Source organism: Bufo bufo, chromosome 2 (assembly GCF_905171765.1).
Source record: "Bufo bufo chromosome 2, aBufBuf1.1, whole genome shotgun sequence".
NCBI classification, from domain to species: Eukaryota; Metazoa; Chordata; class Amphibia; order Anura; family Bufonidae; genus Bufo; species Bufo bufo.
The window spans coordinates 72,146,195-72,171,590 of record NC_053390.1 but is presented as its reverse complement, the minus strand read 5'-3'; the positions used below and the strand labels follow the sequence as shown (position 1 = coordinate 72,171,590).

At 43.0% G+C, this 25,396-nt stretch overlaps 1 protein-coding gene across 3 annotated transcripts in view; it reads right to left on the bottom strand.

Annotated features, from left to right (window-relative positions):
- UNC13B (unc-13 homolog B) overlaps positions 1-25,396 on the bottom strand; it is a 369,265-nt gene that overhangs the window by 103,143 nt on the left and 240,726 nt on the right. For all 3 annotated transcript variants that reach the window (XM_040421204.1, XM_040421203.1, XM_040421202.1), the window contains 2 exons: positions 9,900-9,978; positions 4,161-4,235 (listed from right to left, as the gene is read on the bottom strand). In XM_040421204.1, the coding sequence (XP_040277138.1) occupies positions 4,161-4,235; positions 9,900-9,978 (154 nt within the window). The remainder of the gene's footprint in view (positions 1-4,160; positions 4,236-9,899; positions 9,979-25,396) is intronic.

Genomic DNA, 25,396 nt, shown 5'->3' with positions numbered 1-25,396 from the left:
CAGTATTATAGTAGTTATATTCTTGTACATAGGAGCAGTATTATAGTGGTTATATTCTTGTAGATTGGAGCAGTATTATAGTAGTTATATTCTTGTACATAGGAGGCAGTATTATAGTAGTTATATTCTTGTACATAGGAGCGATATTATAGAAGTTATATTCTTATACATAGGAGGCAGTATTATAGTGGTTATATTCTTATACATAGGAGGCAGTATTATAGTAGTTATATTCTTGTACATTGGAGCAGTATTATAGTAGTTATATTCTTGTACATAGGAGCAGTATTATAGTAGTTATATTCTTGTACATAGGAGGCAGTATTATAGTAGTTATATTCTTGTACATAGGAGCAGTATTATACTAGTTATATTCTTGTACATAGCAGGCAGTATTATAGTAGTTATATTCTTGTACATAGGAGCAGTATTATAGTAGTTATATTCTTGTACATAGGAGCAGTATTATAGAAGTTATATTCTTATACATAGGAGGCAGTATTATAGTGGTTATATTCTTATACATTGGAGCAGTATTATAGTAGTTATATTCTTGTATATAGGAGGCAGTATTATAGTAGTTATATTCTTGTACATAGGAGCAGTATTATAGTAGTTATATTCTTGTACATAGGAGGCAGTATTATAGTAGTTATATTCTTGTACATAGGAGCAGTATTATAGTAGTTATATTCTTGTACATAGGAGCAGTATTATAGTAGTTATATTCTTGTACATAGGAGCAGTATTATAGAAGTTATATTCTTATACATAGGAGGCAGTATTATAGTGGTTATATTCTTATACATTGGAGCAGTATTATAGTAGTTATATTCTTGTATATAGGAGCAGTATTATAGTGGTTATATTCTTGTACATAGGAGGCAGTATTATAGTAGTTATATTCTTGTACATAGGAGGCAGTATTATAGTAGTTATATTCTTGTACAGTACATAGGAGGCAGTATTATAGTACTTATATTCTTGCACATAGGAGGCAGTATTATAGTAGTAATATTCTTATAGAAAGGAGCAGTATTATAGTAGTTCTATTCTTATACGCAGTATAGTAGCTACATATTAAAGAACGGAGCTGCAGCACTGCAGAAAGCAGTTTCTTCTTTATTGCAGCACATCCACAAAGGTGCACTACAAAATACAGTGAACTACCGTAGAACTTGCTTACATGTTTCGGATGAAAAACATCCTTAATCATAAGCTACGATTAAAGGGGTTTTCCGAGACTTTTATAGGTTTATAGGTTATCAGTATCTGATACTTTTATAGGTTTATAGGTTATCAGTATCTGATTGGTGAGGGTTTGACACCACAGACCCCTGCCGATCAGCTGTTGAGAAGGCACCAGCACATAGTAACGCCGCGGCCTTCTCTCGGCTTTTCCTAGGGCAGTGATCATGTTCATCAGGCACATGAATGGGGCTGAGCTGCGATACCAAGCACAGCCGCTATACAATGTACGGTGCTGAGCTTGGCGAGCTGAGGGAAGGCCGTGGCGGTACCTTCTCCAACAGCTGATCAGGGGTGTCCTGCCGATCAGAAACTGTATGACTAATCCAGAGGATAGGTCAATATAAAAGTCTTGGAAAACCGCTGTTTTTCATCTGAAACATGTAAGTAAGTTCTACTTCACTGTATATGGTGCTGTACCTTCGAGGATGTACTGCAGTAAAGAAGAAACTGTTTATGACATTGCCCTGCAGTGCTAAAGCTTCCTTCTTCTATTTGTGCTGTTCCTTCATCCTTTGGGCACATGGGATGCCTCCAGTTGAAGTGGGTGAGCTGGCTTTGGCCATTTGTTTATAGAAGTTACATATTATTTTGCGGTATGTAGAGGGTATTACATGTCAGTTATGATACAGTAAATGTTTATTAAGACCGGCGTTTTAGACGGCGGTGGATTCGCCGAAGTTATGTAGAGGCGCCGGCCTTTTTGCCGCAATCTGTGCCAGATATATGCCAGAATCTGTGCCAGATATATGCCAGAATACTATTTACAGCTTTTGGGGTCTCTGAAATAAAGGTATTGTGTTCACAGTATTCTGGGGTAGATGAGCCCCGTTTCTTAGTGATGAAATACAATCACTCTTATTTCGTGTTTTTTTTAAATTATCTATTAAATTATCTACCAGATGCTATGAAGAAGCAGATTCTTATACCGGCGCTCACATATGGCAGAAGAATCCTCCACACAATCCTCGCCTCTCAGAATCTGAACTTAAATAATCATGAATAAATCATGACAAGGTTGTGAGGAGGAGCAGAGTCTCCAAGATTTTTTTTTTTGAGGATCCTGAGATTGTACTGTTCTCCTGCACGATTTTATGGCAGGATTCGCAGGTTTCGTCACTCAACAAAGATTCATGGATTGTCTGAAACCAGCCAGTGCTTCCCAGCAGAAATTGCAAAGAACTAAACAAGTAGAAACACTGGGCAGCTCCAGCACTTCTGAGGGCCAACAACTAAAATATTACACCATATGTATAATTATTAAATATGTATTAAAAGGTTCTGCAGCAGCAGAGGACAGCATTATGGTGTTCAGCAGCTGAGGAGTATTATGAGGTGAGGTGTGTAATAAGATGTTCTGAAGCTGGGTTTTGTATTATTAGGTTCTGCAGCAGCCATGACATGTACTATGAGGATCTGCAGCAGTTGGCATATCCATTATGATGGTCTGCATCAGCAGGGTATGTATTACGAGGTTCTGCAGCAGCAGGGATGGGTATATTGAGTTTCTGCAGCAGTAAAGGAAAGAATTGTAATGTTCTTCAGCAGATGATGTGTGCATTTTTGCATTCTGCAGCAGCTACAGTAAGCTCTGTAATATGTTGTTCTGCAGCTGGGTTCTCTATTAGGTCCTGCAGCCAATTGGGTGTATATAATAAAGTTCTGCAGCAGCTAGACCGTGTATTATGATGTTCTGCAGTAGTTAGATATGTATTATGAGGATCTACAGCAGCTGAGTTTTGTATTACTATATTCTGCAGCTGTCATGGTGTATACAATCAAGTTCTCTAGCAGCTAAGGTGTGTATTATGAGAGTCAGCAGGGTCTTTTTTATGAGATTATTTTGCAGTTGGTATGTGTATTATGAGCTTCTGTTGCAGCAGGGGTATGTATTATGAGGTTCTGCAGCAGAAGGGGTGTATTACGAGGTTCTGCAGCAGAAGGGTTAAGTATTACGAGGTTCTGCAGCAGCAGGGTTAAGTATTATGAGGTTCTGCAGCAGGAGGGGCGTTCACAATGAGATTCTGCAGCAGAAGGGGTGTGTATTATGAGGTTCTGCAGCAGCAGGATTAAGTATTACGAGGTTCTGCAGCAGCAGGGTTAAGTATTATGAGGTTCTGCTGCAGGAGGGGCGTGCACAATGAGATTCTGCAGCAGAAGGGGTGTGTATTATGGGGTTCTGCAGCAGCAGGATTAAGTATTACGAGGTTCTGCAGCAGGGTTAAGTATTATGAGGTTATGCTGCGGGAGGGTGTGCACAATGAGATTCTGCAGCAGAAGGGGTGTATTACGAGGTTCTGCAGCAGCAGGATTAAGTATTACGAGGTTCTGCAGCAGCAGGGTTAAGTATTATGAGGTTATGCTGCGGGAGGGTGTGCACAATGAGATTCTGCAGCAGAAGGGGTGTGTATTACGAGGTTCTGCAGCAGCAGGGTTAAGTATTACGAGGTGCTGCAGCAGCAGAGTTAAGTATTACGAGGTGCTGCAGCAGCAGGGTTAAGTATTACAAGGTGCTGCAGCAGCAGGGTTAAGTATTATGAGATTCCGCAGAAGCAGGGGTGTGTATTATGAGGTTCTGCAGCAGCAGGGGTGTGTATTATGAGGTTCTGCAGCAGCAAGGATGTGTATTATGAAGTTCTACAGAACTTTAGCTGTTAATTCCAAGGTCTGCAGCACCTGTGGTGTATACTATGAGGTTCTGAAGCAGCTGGGGCCTTTATTATAAGAAAAAACACTTTTGCTTATCAGTGTCCTTTATACATTTGTGCTGCCAGCTGGGAGGTTGGAAGGGGACAATGAGGACCCAAGCTCCAAATCATGGATCTATTCTTAAAGTGGGGTGGGGATGCTTTGGGGATAGCAGTATTGTGCAATTCTTCATTGAGATGTTGCACTTGTGGAAGGATACTTACCAGGTCTTCGTCCTTGAGTGACGTTCTCGTGGCCATAGCTGAGGTAATGCCGGCTTTCCTGGACTGTACCAAGGACTGTGAGAATAAGAAGGATTTATAAGCAACTATAACTGAATCAGAAGTTACTGTAATTGTTCCTCTTTCTTGTGCAATAAAAACCCAACTTATTAATGAGACCACTTGTAGGATTCAGGACAGTGACCTGCAGGGGGCGCTGGATCTCAGAAATTATGGGTTAAATGGCCTCTAGATTATCCATGAACCTGTCTTATAACCCAATGTCCTGACATCAGCATATCTGATGAGGTTTTCCCATCGGCAGATCACTTCTTGAATCCTATACGTCTTCTACAGTAATGAGTTTACACCAGAAAAAGCTAATTATAAATTAAGCATTAAAATAAAGAATTTCTACAGTAAAATCTACTACGTAGAAAGAAAACATTATAGGGAGGAGGAAAAAAACAGAGGGGAATACATACATGACCAGGGATGACCACGCTCTACCAAAGACTAACAACAGAAGCCTTTGTGGGCACCATGGCAAGTATGTATGGGTGGCAGAGGCTACTGAATGGGGTCTAGGGAAAAATTTCAGAAGACCCTGCCATTCAGTGTCAATCACTGAGTGTAATGGACCTGGTGGTGTAGGATTGGGATCATGTATGCTGGTGTAGCTAGCAGCGACTGGTGATGGGATGTTTTTTTAAACTGATGATCTATCCTCTGGATAGATAATCAGCATCTCATCGGCAGGGGTCCGACACCCGGGACCCCTGTCGATCAGCTGTTTGAGAAGGCAGCAGCGCTGGCAGTAGCGCCGCAGCCTTCTCGCTGTTTACCGCAGGCCCGGTGACGTCACGACTAGTATCAGTGGCCTGGGCGGGGCTAAGCTCTGTTCACTTGAATGGAACTTAGCCGCGCCCAGGCCAGTGATACTAGTCGTGACGTCACTGGGCCTGCGGTAAACAGCGAGAAGGCTGAGGCGCTACTGCCAGCACCGCTGCCTTCTCAAACAGCTGATCGGCGGGGGTCCCGGGTGTCGGACCCCCCCCAAACAGATGCTGATGATCTATCCAGAGGATAGATCATCAGTTTAAAAAAACTGCAGAACCCCTTTAATCGTGTCTGAAAGCTGCAGAAGATACGATTTCAGGCTTTTTAATACAGCAATCCCAACCAGCACTCATATCTTGCACATATTAGCCTTAAAGGCTATGGAAACCTTTACTAATATTTGGCTAAAATAGGTAGCCAGCAGTTAACCAATAGATTGGCTAAAATTGTTTTTATTGGTCTTTATTAAACATTTTCAGCCGTTTTTGATATACAGGAGTAAATCAGTCTGTTTGTACTTCTCGGTCCTGTCATTTGATGGCTCATGTGAAGCCTCAGCTCTGATCTCCTGACCTCATAAACACTCAGTACAGCTAAACGCCTATCAAACTGATAAGAATATGGCTTAAATGAGTGTTTATGGAGGTCAGGAGATCAGACATAAGACACAAGAGCCGTCACATGACAGGACTGAGAAGTGATACTTTGCAAACAGACCCCTGTGTCTCAAAAACGAACGATTTTTAATAATGACCAATGAAAAAAAAGATTTTTAGGCAAAATGAGTAAAATGCAAACATTAATAAAAATTGTCCAAAACGTATCCATAGCCTTGAAAGGACAGCTTCATCTTTGGAGCTACTCATTAGGCAGTGCATCTTTCAAAGGGTAGTAAAAGAATGGAATGGAGGTGAAAACAGCAGTGCCAATCAGAGCCCTCAAAATAAATATCAACCAGATGCCTGTGTATTTTAATAATCCCATCATGGGAAGGTTCCCTACAAATCTGCTTTAGACAATGCAACTTTCCATGGTGCATTGTTTCCTCCAAAAACAAATGCAGCATCAAGGTGATTAGGATCCTTTATTAGGCCTCATGCACACAAACGTATTTTCTTTCCGTGTCCTTTCCGTTTTTTTGTGGACCGTATACGGAACCATTAATTTCAATGGGTCTGCAAAAAAAACGGAAGTTAGGGCTCATGCACACAACCGTATGCCCTCCGAGACATACAGTCCGTTAGCGGGCCATATGTCCCGGAGCGGCATACATCGTGCGCACGGGAGTGCACAGCATCATAGGTCACTATGATACTGTGCGCATCGAGCCGCCTGCGGGGCTACTGTGCTGCACTCATATGATCATATGAGTGCTGGACAATAGTCCCGCGGGTGGCCCGATGCGCACAGTATCATGGTAACCTATGATGCTGTGCGCTCAATGTATGCCGCTCCGGGGCATATGGCCCGCTCACAGACCGTATGTCTAGGAGGGCATAAGGTCGTGTGCATGAGCCCTTACTCCGTGTGCATTCCGTTTCATATATATCCGTCCCACAAAAAAACAGAATGTCCCATTATTGTCCACATTACTGACAAGGACAGGACTGTTCTATTAGGGGCCAGCTGTTCCGTTCCGCAAAATACGGAATGCACATGGACGTCATCCGTATTTTTTGCGGATCCGTTTTTTGTGGACAGCAAAATACATACAGTCGTGTGCATGAGGCCTTAGAGGTATCTGGATCCACTGGTTTAAAAGAGAAGCACCACTGAAGTTTGGCCCAGTGCTGGATCCGAGCTTTAACCTACTAACAGTAAGATTTTAGCGAGGGGTGAATGAAATTCAATAGACTGCAGCCAAACCGGAGCAGAAGAGTCACAGGAGCTTCTCCATGAGGACCCAAAGTGCATACAGAGCCACACAGTCCAATATAGAGGATAAAAGATCCAGTCAGTCCATCTAAGTATCAGGGCCCATTAAATCAGTGATGTAGGGACCGCTGCCAGCACAATAAAGACTTTATAGCAGGTCAGAGGGAAAATGTAATGCGACTAATGCAAGGGATCCAAGGCTTGCCGCTTACTGTGGAGGGAAGCTACTTACCATCGCCTGTAGAATAGGAGGGACAGCAGCATATAAAAGAATTGCAAAAGGTTAATTCACATAGAAAATCATCTGGAGAAGTAGGGCTGTTAACATTATTTGTGGACTGCTCAATGCGTATGGGTGAATCAGGAGAATGAGACTCAAGCCCATATATTGTAGGGTACAGCACCCTCTTCGTCTTCCTATCATAAGTGGACCCTTCTAACAAAATGGGATTACCTAAAGTAGACAACCCATTTACCAACCTCTCACCGCTAACGGTGGGACCTGCAGACTTTCTAATGTGTATGGAAGTGTCCTGACTCTTCTACGATATTGGAGAAAAGCAGAAGCGAGCTGCAGTGGCACTAGAAATGACATTTTTAACCCAAAGCTAACATCTCCGCAACCCCCTCCTCCCTTGCAGCCCTCACTACAGTGGCTAGTCAAGATCGCCAAGCGTAGGGGGCATGTGTATGGTGGTGGTGGCGGCATTAGGAAGAACAGGACCCGGAGCGATTGTTCAGCTAACTAAAGGCTCCTTTGTATGGGCCAAGGATTTGGGCAAATCATCGGGAATAAGTGTTCATGCCAACACTCGTTCCGATAATTCGCCCCCTGTAAAAGTGCCGCTGATCACTCAAAGATTGAACCACAGCTCATTCATCAGTGATGGTACTTTTTATGCAGCACATCAAATCCTCATTTGCCAGAGGCACATTGCCCTGGGGCCAACAAGCAATGAATATGTATTGGGAAGGGTGACCACAGTAATGATCATTCATCCCCATACAGAGGGCTATCTGATCGGTGGGGGTCTGACTTCCAGCAGACAAGCCAGTTGGGTGCTTGAAGAGGACACAGCACTCTAGTGAGAGGCGCAGCCTCTTCTTGGGCCAGTGATGTCATATTAATCAGTCACGTGGCTAAGGTGCAGGCGCAGCTCAGCCCAGCCCCATTCACGTGTATAGTAGACCAAGAATGGTAAGTTCAAGCTTCTTCAGATCTCCATTCTCCTCAAAGGGGTTCTCTGGGAATTAATTACTTTATTCTAAATATATTCCCAAATACCTTTCATTAGTTATAATGGCTCATTTTTTCTAGGGAGCAATGATTAGGAGAAACAAAATGGCCACTGTCCTATTAGTACACACAAAACCTGTCCTAATCACACAGGAGGACAAGTTACTTCAAGAGCTGCCTTATCCTCCTCTCTGCTATGCTTGTCATGAATTATGATCCTGAATACAGTTTAATATGATATTTAGCTAAATCTTTGTGGGAATGAAGTTCATGGGGAGACGAAGTACAGAGAGGATGGACAGGACAGACTGTGGTAATGGAGACTGCATACAAGAGCTGCTGCTCATTAGCCACATCTGCTCATGAACTCAATTCCAACAGAGATTCAGTTAAAGATCTTATCTGTATTCAGGATCATAATCCCTGACAAGCAGAGAGGAGGGTGAGGCAGCTCTTTAGCTTAGTGTCTGAAGTAACTTGTCCTGTTGTCTGATCAGGACAGGTTTTGTGTGCACTAATAGGACAGCGGCCATTTTGTTTCCCCTAATGATTGCTCCCCAGACAAAACGAGCCATTATAACTAATGTAAGGTATTTGGGAATATATTTATAATGAAGTAATATTTAAGTATTTTCATTTTATTAATTCCCGGAGAACCCCTTTAAGGAGAATGGAGATCTGAAGAAGCTTGAACTTACCATTCTTGGTCTACTATACAGGGATGAACTTACCAACCACATATGGTTAAGAGTCCATTTACAATCTGATAATCTGCCCATTACAAGTTGACCAGCGCTCATTTCTGTCTATTTACAAAGAACATTCATCCTCAGTATGTTTCAAAGAACAATTTCTCATCTCCATTCAGTTCCCTCGCCTTACATGAGGTGACGTGCTGCTGACAAACGAGGATTTCAAAAAATGAGCTTTCGGATGAAAAGTTTTCATGGGGCAATGATCGGAAATAAACATTTCTGATCAAATATCTCCCTGCGTGAATGAGCCTTAAGGATGACCCAACAAAATCCCATACCAATGAAGACTGGCCTTGACAACTTGTCCTTACCTATCAATAAAATGGAGAGGAATGGCCATACTGGTCCAATCATCTACAGAGGGGTGTCCTTTTATGTGCCCGCTGCTAAGAAGATTGTTCTACCAATTTCTAACAACCTACCATCACTTAAAGATGACCCCTCAGCTAGGCTGACACGTGCGCTTTAGTACATACTCGTATCCTATAAAATAACAATTCTGGAGCATTTTCTTAGAACTCTATATTGAGGAGTTCATCTTTTATTCTTCCTGGAAATGTATAAATCAACTAACAAATGGGTGATACCAATAGCCTTTTGAAATGGACGTGTTCCTACATACTCCAGTTACAGCTGGCTATGTAGGGACACATTTTTATGACAAGCAAAAAAAGGAAAATCCTGTTGTTAGATTACTTATACATTTCCAGGAGGAATAACAAAGGAATGGCACTATACAAAGCTCTAAAAAAAAACCCACAATGGTTATTTTCATAGGGAATGGAAGAATTCAAGAGTTTTTTCTAAAATATACATGTCAGGAGAGCTGATGGGACACCTTCAACAGAAATGATGACCTTACTAACCCATCAAAGCTGAAATGAGTGGGCACACTATTCTGACTTCAAAGAAGTGACTTCAACTTCACGCCCTTGTCCAGAACGCACTTTAGTTCACCACCACAAGCAGTACCACTGAATGTACCCATACATTTAGCACAGTACAATGCATCCAGCTCCGTCACGTCAGACTTACCAAATCGCTAACCAAAGGAATCGGCTTCTTCTTGCGAAGGTCAGGCATGCTGTCAATCCCGTATAAGCCACCGGCAGGCCTGGGGGAAGACATACAGCAAAAGGTAGAAAATACACTCGCACAGGAGAGCAGAACTGGTAACAGAATAGGACCAGGAGCAACAAGACGGCGACGTTGATATCATTAGTGATCAGGATGTAATAAAGCGCAACTCAGGTCACACACCGTGGATGAAAGAGCAGAACGCTCGTCAAAGGAGACATTAACAAAGGAGATGGTGTCATTATCTGTACAGTTATCAGTGCAAACACTCAGTGCGGACTCAAGGGCTTCATAGCAAAGCCTGCAGCAATCTCATAGTCAGGCTAAAGGCCCTATTACACGGGCAGATAGAGCAGACGATTGTCGGGAGGGAAGTGTTCCCTACCGTCAATCACCTGCTCGCTGGAGGATGAGACCACTGCTATTACATGCAGCGATCTTCTCAGTATAAGGAAGAGCGATCACTAATGCATCGCTCGTCCCTATACGGTCTCATTGTGCACCTATTACACGGCGCAATCTGCTGCCGGCAAACCAGGAAATGTTAGACATTAAAAGATCTCGATGACCTGATGAACGAGCTCGTTCATCGGGTAATCTGCAGCAGTATTACACTGCCAGATCATCGCTAACTAGCGATCATCTTAACAGTAATCTGCCCGTGTAATTGGGCCCTATGCATATGGCTACACAATGAGATTTGAAGCACGACAAAAGGGTACAACTAGACTGCAACATGTGTTTCGCGATATTAATGTTACACAAACAATTTTGTAAGGAGGCCTATGGTGTTGTACTGTGACATGTCGCAACACGATAGTCGCACAAAAATCCAACTTAGATGGATTTTTGTGTGACTGTTGTGTCACAGTATGTCGTATGTCACAGTGCACAGGGCTATCTTTCCAAAAAATGTTGCGTGACATTATTTCGACAAATAATCATGCAACAAATGTCATCGTGTAGCCCTAGCCTAAGCCTACAAGTGTATCCCTCCCGAGTCTTGAACTCATACAATTCAATATCTAGATAACTAGTAAAAACTTCAGACTTTTCTCTAGTCTACAGATAGTACTGCCTCCCAGTCTCTCTCGCTTTGTTAATGGTGTAGGTACAGAGAGTACTGCCTCCCAGTCCTCTCAGTAAATGATGCAGGTGCAGACAGTACTGCCTCCCTATATCCCTCTGTAAATGATCTAGGTAAAGAGAGTACTTCCTCCCAGTCTCTCTCTGTAAATGATGTAGGTACAGAGAGTACTTCCTCCCAGTCTCTCTCTGTAAATTATGTAGGTACAGAGAGTACTTCCTCCCAGTCTCTCTCTGTAAATTATGTAGGTACAGAGAGTACTGCCTACCAGTCTCTCTCTGTAAATTATGGAAGTACAGATAGTACTGCCTCTCTGTCTCTCTCTGTAAATGATGTATATACAGACAGTACTTCCTCACAGTCTCTCTCTGTAAATGATGTAGGTAAATATAGTACTGCCTCCCTGTCTCTCTATATAAATTATATAGCTGCAGATAGTACTACCTTCCTGTATCTCTGTAAATGATGTAGGCACAGATAGTACTGCCTCCCTGTCTCTCTGTAAATGTTGTAAGTACAGATAGTACTGCCTCCCCGTCTCTCTGAATAATGTTGGTAAAGATAGTACTGCCTCCCTCTCTGTAAATGATGTAAGTACAGATAGTACTGCCTCCCCGTCTCTCTAAATAATGTTGGTAAAGATAGTACTGCCTCCCTCTCTGTAAATGATGTAAGCACAGAGAGTACTTCCTCCCTGTCTCTCCCTGTAAATGATGTAGGTACAAATAGTACTGCCTCCCTCTCTCTCCCTGTAAATGATGTAGGTACAGATAGTACTGCCTCCCTGTCTCTCTGTAAATGATGTAGGTACAGATAGTACTGCCTCCCTGTCTCTCTTTGTAAATGATGTAGGTACATATATTACTGCCCCTCTGTCTCTCTCTTTAAATGATGTAGGCACAGATAGTACTGCCTCTCAGTCTCTGTAAATGATGTAGGTACAGATAGTACTGCCTTCCTGTCAGCCTGAATAATGTTGGCACAGATAGCACTGCCTAACTGTCTCTCTGTAAATTATGTAAGCACTGATAGTACTGCTTCCCTGTCTCTCTCAATAATATTATATAATATCTATGGCCGAGTTGTCTGCCTTCACAGTGGTTGTTCTATGTCTCTAGTAGCATTATTGGGTCTGTTACATCTTGCCCAAAGTTTTTTTGCAGTGCTGTATTTCAATAAACATTTATATCTTATTATTAATTTGCTGATATTTTTGTATTAGTCTGGGCTATTGGTGTATTAGTATAGGCTATGCAGTTCTTTGAGCTAGGCCCAAAAATGCTCATATGATTTTGTGAGGTCTTTATTGGTAATCTTGCAATAAATGATAAAGATACAGATAGTAATGCCTCCCTGTATCTCTCTGTAAATGATAAAGGGGCAGATAGTACTGTCTCCCTGTTTCAAGATGTAAATGATGTAGACATAAAAAAAAATAATGTAAATAGTACTGCCTCCCTGCAATGTCTCCATGTCTGTCCCTGTAAATGATGTACACGCAGATAGTACTTCCTCCCTGTTACTAATTCTAAATGATTTAGACACAGCCAGCACAGTCTGCACGTAAGAAATCTCATCACAGAAATTAAAGGGAATTTGTCAAGTTTCATGTTGCCTGTACTGAAACCCTGACTCACTGGTTACAAAAGCTATGTTAAACTCTAAAATGCAGTGAACCTTCAGAGAAAAATCAGCTTGGAACAGGTAAAGTGTCAGCTGGATTTCTACCGACCAGATTCTCCCCCACCCAGAAGGACTAGACTGACAGGTGTCTTCCGATCATGCAAACACAGCAGAAATTAGTGACTGTGGCACACAAGTGGTTAACAGACGGAGGAGAGCAATGGGTTGCCATGGCAATTGTTATTGCACAGTGCGTCAAAAATGTAAAATGCAAAAAAATTAATAAAATTTAAAACAAAAGCAGAACTGTGTTTTCTCCATGCTTCCCAAAGAAGGTAAGAAAAGTTAATCAAATAAATTAAATGCTGCCATTAAGGGTCCATTCAGACGTCCGCACTTTGGGTCCGGATACGTTCAGCAATGAGCAATTATGCGGAACGGGTGCGGACGCATTCATTTTCAATGAGGACGGAAAAGATGCAGACAGCACACAGTGTGCTGTCCACATCCGCATTTCTGGTCCGCAGCTCCACAAAATATAGAACATGTCCTATTCATTTCTATTGGGGTGCCGGCCGGGTGTTTTGCGGATCTGCAAAACACTGCGGACGTGTGAATGGACCCCAACAAATACAACTCGGCCCACTAACAATCGAGCCCTCATACCGCTGCAACAAAATAAAAAGCTTATGGCTTTTGGAATGCAACTATTTAAAAAAAACAAAAAACATTTTGGTCATTAGGGCTGAAAAAGGCAGATCAATAAGGGGTTGTGGTAAGTGAAACGTTATTCTGTGTAACACTTTAGCTGCTGATTTTTAGTTTTGTGTTTTTGGTTTTCTTTTTTTTTTCAAGAAAATCGAGGAGCTCCTGTGAACCATTAACGGACTGATCTAAAAAAAAGTCCATAACACGTCAGATGTGACAAATGATGTTCTGTGGCAGCTGCGGCACAACGATGTACGTATAATTCACTTTGCTGCGGTTCATACACCTTGTCATAGGTTATTTAAAGGGCTACTTCTATCTGGGAAATGTATGGCATAACCACATGAAATGGCATAAGGTGCGATCAGTGCAGATGTCTCCTCTGTGACTGAATTGGGACCTGTTCTCAAGCGGGATTGACTATTTTTGGAACTCCCAAAGAACTGAAAGTAGGGTGCCGTACACGCTGGCCCACCTCTCCACTCATGGAAGCTATAAGAAAGGGCCCCATTCATGAGTTTGGAAACGGATCCTAGAGGTGGGATTCGACTTAAATGAACTTCCTGTCAATATGCCATAAATGTCCCAGATGGAAACATGTCTTTAAAGGCAATCTGTGACAGACACTTGTCCGTATTAATGTAGACAGGCTCATATTTCTACTCCTACGAATGTGACATTCATATGGATATTATTTCCAGATATTTCAACATGAAATCCTCTGCTGCTGAGGTCATAATGCAGATTCTACTCAGTTATGACATCACAATCAGCAGAAGTTCTACTTTCCTTCTCTTCTTCATACAGTAAGTGTCATTTCTCACCTGGAATGGCTGTAAGTAGACTGTATTTCTCTTCTCTCCATATTATGTTGTCTATCTGATCAGTTTCTCATCCCATTCTTCCACTGGACTCTTCCCTGTGAAGACCATCAGTGGACGCTTCCTCTTACACCTCCATTCTTATTATTTCTCAACTTTTACCAGAGATTGTCCTGGGGCGGGGGCAGCAATGTTCTCCTGATCTCTGCTCCTCTATAGTTATGTTATTAGTTAGTACTTTCTACATGTAGTACTGGATTTTCTACACGATTCCCAACATGGTTATGGATGAGGAACATCAGGACTAGAACTTCTCTCGCTTTATATCTGTCATATTGATAACTTTCATATTTTACAAGAAGATGACTGTTAATGATTCTCACAACATGTTCTCTCTACAGCACATGGATTACGAGATGGATCACTTCTCTTATACGGCGATATCTTATAATGGATTTGTATTTGAAACTATTTCCTACTGGCAGAGCACTCAGATTGTAGATTACATTCAAGCACCATTTGAGGACAGAAGCTCAACATCTCCAGATATTATGGTGTATTCGGGGGCGGAGGAGGTAGATGTAAATGCCTCCGACGATGAGCAGACACCCTTTTCTTACTTGAACAACTCTGAATGTGAAATTGTAAGACACATTCGAGCACCATCATGTAGCAGCAGATTGACATCTCCAGGCATGATTGAGGATTCTACTGAGAAACAAGACTCAGATTCCTCAGATGATGAGCTGCCACCTAAATATCATGATTCAGAGGACGAAGACATCGTCTATGACGTTTCATCATTAGATGTGGACGGCTGGATGGAAGAACGCAGCAGTGAAGATCGGGAAGCAGCTGAAGACACCAACCGTGCTGACGTGATCAGTGGAACGAAACAACCAAGGACATGGTCTTTGGAATGGCTGAGACATGGCATGAGAAGATTTACGAACTCTCTTTTTAGCTGTCTCAGGGGGCAGGAGGAAGAAGAATAAGGGGCCTAAGAAGTTGCCGGCCTCCAATGACAACGGAGGCCATCATAAAGCCTCCCACTACATCAGAGGCAAACCCAGACTGCTAAAGAACACTGGAGGCCCAGCTAGACACCCAAAATGATGCCCCTCAAAATAATAAATAATGTTCCCTTTCCAGACATCGGGGGACTCTTTTTTCTTGTTATATTTTGAGATCAATAAACAATTTCTTAAAATTAAAAGTGTGCATATTCATTTCCTAGTGCATCTTTACAGTGGCTGGAAATTGTTTTTTCTGATACAGATCTCAAAATCTCCTGCATAAACATGGACAGGATATAAAATATGTTGCCTGCATGCAGTCACCACTGGGGGGCGCTTACTGCATACTGTTCTACACAGACCACACTAATAACAGGCAAGGTCATTCTAATCACATCCTCAGCCTTATCTACACTGAAAGCTTGTCTTTTTGTCACTGGAACATCAATACAGGTTTAAGGGTTGTAACTGCAATCTAGCATCCCTGCTTAGGGCTCCGGATCTAGAAGAAACGTACGGGGTTCTGTAAGATTTAAGCTTAAGGCATCTGTTCCCATGTTCAAATGTGCCCGCATTTCTGAAAAAAATGTAGTTTTAATATATGCAAATGATCATCTAGGAGCAACAGGGGAGTTGCCATTACACCCGGAGACTCTGCTCCCTTTGCAACTGGCGCGCCCACTCCACTTTGATTAATAGGGCCAGGCAGTGGAAACGTTCTCAAGTCTAGCCTTGTCAATCAAAATGCAGAAGTGCAGCTACTGTAGAGAGAGCAGAGCCTCCAGGTGCAACAGCAACGCCCCCATTGCTCCTAGAGGCTCATTTGCAAGCACATACAAACATGGGACCAACACAGATGCCTTCAGTTGCCAAGCGCACATGTAACAGGTCAGCCGGTGTCATAGGTACAAATCAGTTTTTCAGATGCCATTTAATAATTGATGACCTAGCCCTAGAAATAGCAGCTGCACCCATCAGATACTGATAACCTATGCCAGGGGTCAGCAACCTCCGGCCAGCTGTTGTGAAACTGTAATTCCGAGCGTGCACAGCTGCTCAACTGTTCTCCGTACTCCCATAAAAGTGAATGGGCATGCTGGAAGTTGTAGTTTCAGAGCAGATTGAGTGCCGGAGGCTGCTGACCCCTGACCTACGCAGAGGACACCTAATCATTATCAGGAGTCTGAAAAACCCCTTTAAGGCCTCATGCACACAAACGTGTCCGTTCCGGTTTTTTAGCGGACCGTATACGGAACCATTCATTTTAATGGGTCCGCAAAGAAAACGGAAGCTACTCCGTGTGCATTCCGTTTCTGTATGTCCGAATTTCTGTTCCGCAAAAAAATAGAACATGTCCCATTATTGTCCACATTACGGACAAGGATAGGACTGTTCTATTAGGGGCCAGACGTTCTGTTCCTCAAAACACGGAATGCACACGGACGTCATCCGTATTTTTGGCGGATCCGTTTTTACGGACTGCAAAATACATACGGTCATGTGCATGAGGCCTAAGTCTAAGTTTTCATTTTCTAGAACTAGACTAAACTAGAACTATTCCGTGCATAAAACCTGGTGTATTCAATTTCGAGAAAAGATGACTGAGCTAAAAGCTCAACTCCAATCGGGAGAGGGGTGTATAATGGATAAGGTTAGGGCACATAATTAATACACAGACAGATACCGTAGCACTGCCTTCCTGTCTCTACCAAATCAAAAATTACCTACACAATGTATAATAAAACTTAACTTTTACTGGGTATACATAAAAATAAAACAAAGGGGGGTTATTCTAAAAGTCCTCCAAAACTGAAGGGGCTTTTGCACCCCCGATCCCACTGGCGGTAGTGCATAACTCAGGGGCATGCCATCTGAACACCGGATCCCACTGGCGGGTATCTGCAGTAACTAAGGGCATGCTGCTACCCCTTTTTAGGGCCTGGCAACAATTTCCTAGTTATCTATGTAGTCTGGCCTAGAATAATCGTTTTAGTCTCTGAACCTCATCCCCTGATGAGTCAATTGGACAGAAATGTGTTACGTCGAGAGCAAATATCAGGGACTACATTTAGGGATTTGGCCGTGCATAAGGGCAGGTATCCAGACGAGGTTGCCCTTCTCGGGGCAGGTGCTCTGTGTAGATAGGCAGAGTTTACCAGATGCATCCCTCCCTCATTTATAGGGTGAAAATAGGGAAAGAATCCTCCTGGCTTAAACTATACCACTACTGCACGGACACCAGGACCCCCACAAAACCAAAGGGTTCCCTGTCCCAGTACTGGACCAATACCAAAGTTTTATACAGGATCCAGTAAGACCGTTCTATGACATATTGTGAACTACTGACACCTGTTCATCAATGGGTGACATTTTTCTTATGAGCATGGGTTATGTTTTAGAATAACCAGCTTTGGTTCGGTTTGATGTTTTGTTGGAGTTTTGTATCTACACAACTTTTTATTGTATACCTAGTTAAGCTTTATTATACATTCCTCCTCCACATTGTGTAGGTCATTTTTGATTTCGTGTTGGGCGTGTACCTGGGTGACAACACTCTGCCTCCCACTTTCGTTTTGTACTTCCTGTCTCTACCCCTCCTCCCTCAGGACTGAAGCAGCTTTATTTTGCAAGAGCATTACAGGTCTGTGGCATGTTAGTGGTTAAATAGCAGAGATCAGCAACTTCTAAGATCCCTGCCGTTGCAGCAGGAGCCCGTTTTCCATAAGCTGCTTGTTTCCATATTTTTTCCATGTGCTTGCACACTATAGGAAAAAGCGCCATTCTATGTGCGTTCCCATGGTCCCAGCCACCACATTCTCTCTATAATGTGCAACCATGACCACCACTGCAGGATTGCAGGGTGGTCGTAACCATGGAAACAAGCAGCATATAATGAGATAGAAAATTTAATCCAAGTTCAGAGAACCCGACTCTCAGAGTCTACAATTGCCGTGGGAGTAACTCTACCATGAAGAACTCCAGAGAGAAGGAGACACCAGATATCTAAGAAGGTCTGGAACGCACAAGGCCATGCAATGGTCTCAGACAGGAAGGTCCTGTGCTCCTCAATGGCAGAAAGGCTTTGCTGTTGTAGAAAGGAATATTGCAATCGCATCCCTCCATACTTTGTGATGGACTGGCTACCCATAGCTAAGGTTTCTGCACCCCTCAGTCTGGGAAATGCAGAAGGACTTAAGAGGCTGCAAAGTGTCTGTAGAGAGAGAGAAAATACTATAACCACCATCATTGTTGCTGTCCATACTCTGCTATTGAGAGAATATTGCACTGTGACCTACTGTTAGAACTGGACCTTTTTCTGGTATTTGTACTACAATCAGAAAATGTATTTGATGCAAACAAAAGGCCTAATAATTTTCTCCATTGTTCACGGTAGTGTTCAGCGAAGCGAGCTTCGGACCATAGATATTTGACTTGAAAACCATTTTAAAACTGGGATCTAAAGTTGGCCTCGGTACCCAGTTTTTAAATGGTTTTAAAGTTCAATAATCGAAGTCCGAAGTTATTCAACGAAGTCTTGAGAGACTTCGGACATAACTAATTTCACCTCAGCGAAGCCCATACATTTAAATGCTGTACGGAGACGGGTCTCTATGCAGCATTCTAATGAAGTTTTGAACGAACAGACTTCGGATCTATTCACCGGTCCTGCCTTGCATCCAGCAAATCATCCGACATCAATGGCACCCCAATCAACACCAGGCAGGAGCCCCAATACCAAGGTGTTTCCAGAGGAAATAAAAGGTGCACCCTACAGTCGCTGCATGGCCCCAGGGAGAGCAATAGTGGAGTTTGTCACTATGATTCATGAGTAATACCATCACCCTCAGAGCCATAACTACCACACCTATTCTCCATTCACTCCCCAAAGGTCGGCTGCAAAAGCATAAAAAACTAAATAAATTATCCCAAACTACACTAAAATCCTCTGCAGCAAGCATTGAACATTGTGCGTCGGGTACAGCTCCTAAGAGGGGCAATCAGAGGAGAAGTCACCGGCATAGAGGAGCACAGGTAGAGCGCCACCACACAGAACCGCCTGTCAAATACTGGCGCTTGTCCACTTTTGCCCCTGACTCTACAGCCTGCTGTTGACAGTGCCCCTCCTCAGAGGCCGGCCGTATCTGTAAATGAAACAGATACCAATGCCTGTCATTCTCCATCACAGTTGCCAACAGTCCAGAATTTGCAGAAACTGTCCCCAATTCTCAGATACAATTCCTGGCAAGTCTAGGCAATCCTAGACCAAAAATTGACGGGGCTTTTGTACACTCCATTCAGAAGTGGGTGTTCCCGTCAGGTTGGGATGAGGATTAAATGTCCCGAATTTAGTGTACATACACTCATCAGAGGTCCACAAGCTTTTGTGCAGAGTAAGACACATTCTGCCAACTTTCAATGATGGTTGGCAGCAATAATTAAAGGGATTATCCAATTTCAGGAGGAAACCGGGCAACCCCTGGGATACACCTGCAATACAAACAAAACTAAACTGGTAAGTACTTACCTGACAGACTGCATGCTGCTGCTCCGATTCTCCCAGGCAGACTCCATTTACCAGGCTGCAGCGGTGACCTCACATCGACAACATGTAACTGCTGCAGCCGGGTAAATCGAGCCTGGCTGGGGGAACTGGAGTGTCAGCACGGGATCTGTCAGGTAAGTACTTACCAGTTCTTTACTGCAGGCGGATCCCAAAAGGTTGTCCAGTTCCTCCACAAATCGGACAAACAAATTAATTAAAAATGGAGGGGAGAAATTTTAAATATGGTGAAGCAAGAAACCAGGCAATTGCAAACATTTGCTGGTAAATATTTCAATGTGGAATCTGAAGCTTGTATTATGGTATCTGGACTGGTGCTGTCTGGCGGGTGGGATGGGTCGGCAGTCGCGTCAAATGCCAGTCCATCTGGTCATTAGACAGGACTACCATGGCAAGCCATATATTAGGGGGTCGACAGCCATAGGTTGGGGACTTTTGATATAAATGATATCAGCATAGATAGTATGGCCGACCTGACCTTCATTGTGACAGAAACATTCAGATCCTATCAGCCAGAAAAAAAACATGGCTGATGGGATAGGAAGTCAAGGCTCCATTCATACAACATAACGTTGTAACGGTTGTCACACGGTAGTTTTTAGAACCAATTGATGTCAAGGAATATTGTATACTGCAGGGGTTGGGATTTAAATAAAAAACAAAAAAACTATGAAATTAACAAATTTTTAATAAATGCATTTAATGGCCATTAAAAAAAATGCAAAAATTGCTATTAAAAAGGCCCAGGCGGCCAGAAAATTTATGCATAAATTGTTAAAAAATAGCCATGAGAAACTAACAATGTGTACATTTTTCATGGCCATTTCTTGTGAATGTAGCGTATGGCGGGGGGCTACACGGTGACATGTGTCGCAGAAAAGTCACACGACAAAACCTATGTGTAATAACTATGTTTGTCTGCAACTTGCCATGGTGCGAATATTTTAGAGCGGTGATTTGTCTGTAATAATAGAGCCAAGTGACAAAAAAGTTGCCGGGTAGTTTCATGTTGCACGCAACTTACATTAAAGTCAAAGAATTAAAAGTTTCAAATGACCTGAGACACAAAATTCATCAGGTCTGGATTTTTGGTGACTGTCACAATCGTTGATGTGACGCATGACACTGTGGAGCACCAGCCTAAGAGAGGATCATCCCGACCAATTAATATTTTGGCAGTGGATAGTGTCATCTATAATTGGGGGAATTCTTCATTAACACTTATGGCTCTTAATTAGACACATTACTGCTATAATTTCTTTTCTTGCAACTTACTGCGACTCCACAGTATAAGAACCAAAAATGAGACTTAATAAATGAAGACACATGAAGTGCAATAATTAATCTGCAGATTGCACCAGTCCTCATTAATAATGTGATATAATGAATGTGATAGGCAGGACATGATTACAGTCATCACTGCTTCTCCTCATTACACCGCACAACACGATATACGAGCTGGAGCAACATGGTGTCACGACCGCTACCCCAGCAGCAGTCATGTCGCACCAGACGGAGGGGAAGGCGGACCCTTATCTACGGATGGGAAATAGAATGGTCACCCCTGACTAACCCTAAGCTGGCACCTGTCTGCCCTGATACCCTAGACGGGGTGTGAACCCGTGCGGCGAGCAGGATGCCTAAACCCTCAGTCACCCTAACAAGACTAGACTGGGGAAAGGCCGATGGGAGCACTAGTCACCATCACTCGTGTCTAGGAGAACAACAGGGGAAGACAGCAACAAACAAACAATCAACAGCAGAGATAGACTTATCCAGTCACGAGCAGAGAAGGCGATCCCAAACACGACAGTCCACGCCGGACAAGAGCTCCACAGCAACACCGTCAAACGATCTCCTTCAAAGGTCAGAATAGCACTGGAAGTAAGGACTATATCTGGCAATGACTGCAAGTGAAAGTGAAACTAATATAGTAGCTGGGAGTGGCAGACAGGACTCACCTGAGAAGGATGCCTACAAACTCCCAGTCAGGACAAAAAGGTTCACAAGGCAAAACCCGGATGACATACCCTGAACCACGGAGCAAACTCACAAGCTATCGCGAGTAGCAAGTCGCTGCGACCTTCTCCTCCCAGACTTGTCTGGATCAGTCACAGTCGTGACACATGGCTGGTATGATGGGGCCACCATCGAACAGAGTTACAGAATGTTACAACATGGCTATTATGGTGGCTCCACAGACAACATAACAGGGTAACATTATAGGGGCAACACAGACTGTAAAACAGTGACACTATCCATTTCCTGGGAGGTAAATTGTAGATGTTATCGTGCATGCGGGACCCATTTCTGAGATAGAAGCAGGTACTAGAGGTGGGATCTGCACCTATCAGACTTTTATGACATCTCCTGTAAATAAATGTTAGGAGATCTGCGACAGACACTTGTCTGGAAGAAGAGATGAGCGGTATCTTTGTAGAAAGGCTCATATTTCTACTCACACGGATATAACATTTATATGGATAGTAGCAGAAGGACCCGGCTTCGCCCAGGTATATTTCATTTAATGTTTCTGTGTGTCATTAAAAGATATCGACAGTATCCCCTATAACAGTGACCTCTACAGCACCCCGTCCCCTTAATAGCGAACTCCACAGTCCCTTACCCTATAACACTGACCCGTCTCCTTAACATGGGACCTCCACAGCAGCTCATCTCCTTAACTTTAAACTTCACAGCAGCCCGCCCCTTTAACAGTGAGTTTCAGAACACCCCACTCCCTTGACATTGACCTCCTCAGGAGCCTGCCCCCTTAACAGTGATCTATACAGCACCCCACCCCTTAACACTGACCTCCATAGGGGACTGTCCCCTTATCTGTGACCACCAGTGTTCCCTGCCCCTTAACAGAGACCTCCACAGCATCTGTCCCTTTAACAGTGACCTCCACAGTACCCCATTCCCTTAACAGTGACCTCATAGTACCCTGCCACCTTTATAGTGACCTCCACAGTGCCTGCCCCTTTAACAGTGACCTCCACAGCGGCCTACCCCTTTAACAGTAACATCCACAGTGAACGCCCCTTTAACAGTGACCTTCACAGTGCCCGCCTCTTTAACAGGGAACTCCACAGTGCCCGACCATTTAACAGTGACCTCCACAGTGCCCGCCCATTTAACAGTGACCTTCACAGTGCCCGACCATTTAACAGTGACCTCCACAGTGCCCGACCATTTAACAGTGACCTCCACAGTGCCCGCCCCTTTAACAGTGACCTCCACAGTGCCCGCCCCTTTAACAGTGACCTCCACAGTGCCTGTCCCTTTAATGCTAGGGCTACACAACGACATGTGTCACACAAATTTTGTCTCAACAACTTTTATAATGATAGGCTATGGTGTCGCACTGCGACATGCTGCGACACGACAGTCACAAAAAATCCATCCAAGATGTACCAGCGTAGTTGTGCCCTATGTGTCGTGCGACTTATTGTTGTCTTGTAGCCCTATCCTAAAGCTGACCTACAGCAGTGAAGAAAAATGGCTGGGTTGTTATGGAAACCTGGAGTAAAACTGTGTGTATGGCAGTTGGGATTTGAAGAGAAAGACTTGCAGGCTTGTATTGGCTAATGCAGGTCATTTTTTGGGAATAGCTAAGAAACTGTACGTCCTAGATTTGGTGAAGATCGGTCCAGTCATTTGGTCGCGCATAAAGAACAGACAGACAGACATCCAGACGGAAACTCATTTTTATATATATATAAGAGACTAGCAGAAGAACCCGGCTTCGCACGGGTAAATTTTATCTATTTAATTTTATGTTTCCATGTCGTAAAAAGATCAACAGTATCCCCCATAACAGTGACCTCTACAGTAACCTCCCCTAGAACAATGACCTGCACAGTGCCCGCCCCTTTAACAGTGACCTCCACAGTGGCCGCCCCTTTAACAGTGCTCGCCACAGTGCCCACCCCTTTAGCAGTGACCGCATCTTTAACAGTGACCTGCACAGTGCCACAGTGACCTTCATAGTGACCGCCCCTTTAACATTGACCACCCCTTTAACAGTGACCTTCATAGTGACCGCCCCTTTAACATTGACCACCCCTTTAACAGTGACCTTCATAGTGGCCGCCCCTTTAACAGTGACCTCCACAGTGCCTGCCTTTTTAATAGTGACCACCACAGTGTATGCCCCTTTAACCCCTTAAGGACCGGTCTCATTTTCACCTTAAGGACCAGGCCATTTTTTGGAAATCTGACCAGTGTCACTTTAAGTGCTCATAACTTTAAAACGCTTTGACTTACCCAGGCCGTTCTGAGATTGTTTTTTCGTCACATATTGTACTTCATGTCACTGCTAAAATTGGGTCAAAAAATTTAATTTTTTTGCATAAAAAAATACAATTTTTACCAAAAATTTTGAAAAATTAGCAAATTTCAAACTTTCAGTTTCTCTACTTCTGTAATACATAGTAATACCCCCAAAAATTGTGATGATTTTACATTCCCCATATGTCTACTTCATGTTTGAATTGTTTTGGGAATGATATTTTATTTTTTGGGGATGTTACAAGGCTTAGAAGTTTAGAAGCAAATTTTGAAATTTTCAGAAATCTTCAAAATCCCACTTTTTATGGACCAGTTCAGGTTTGAAGTCACTTTGTGAGGCTTAGATAATAGAAACCTCCCAAAAATGACCCCATTCTAGAAACTACACCCCTCAAGGTATTCAAAACTGTTTTTTCAAACTTTATTAACCCTTTAGGTCTTCCACAAGAGTTAATGGCAGATGGAGAAACAATTTTGAAATTTCTATTTTTTGGAAAATTTTCCAATATAATCAATTTTTTCCAGGAGTAAAACAAGGGTTAACTGCCAAACAACACTCAAAATGGGTTGCCCTGATTCTGTAGTTTGCAAAAACACCCCATATGTGGTCGTAAACTACTGTTTGGCCGAACGGTAGCACATAGAAGGAGGGGAACACCATATGGGTTTTGGAAGGCAGATTTGGCAGGACTGGTTTTGTTTATACCATGTCCCATTTGAAGCCCCCTGTTGCACCCCTAGAATAGAAATTTCAAAAAAGTGACTCCATCTAAGAAAGTACACCCCTCAAGGTATTCAAAACTGGGTTTACAAACTTTGTTAACCCTTTAGGTGTTCCACAAGAGTTAATGGCAGATGGAGAAACAATTTTGAAATTTCTATTTTTTGGAAAATTTTCCAATATAATCAATTTTTTCCAGGAGTAAAACAAGGGTTAACTGCCAAACAACACTCAAAATGGGTTGCCCTGATTCTTTAGTTTGCAAAAACACCCCATATGTGGTCGTAAACTACTGTTTGGCCGAACGGTAGCACATAGAAGGAGGGGAACACCATATGGGTTTTGGAAGGCAGATTTGGCAGGACTGGTTTTGTTTATACCATGTCCCATTTGAAGCCCCCTGTTGCACCCCTAGAATAGAAATTTCAAAAAAGTGACTCCATCTAAGAAAGTACACCCCTCAAGGTATTCAAAACTGGGTTTACAAACTTTGTTAACCCTTTAGGTGTTCCACAAGAGTTAATGGCAGATGGAGAAACAATTTTGAAATTTCTATTTTTTGGAAAAGTTTCCAATATAATACATTTTTTCCAGGAGTAAAACAAGGGTTAACTGCCAAACAACA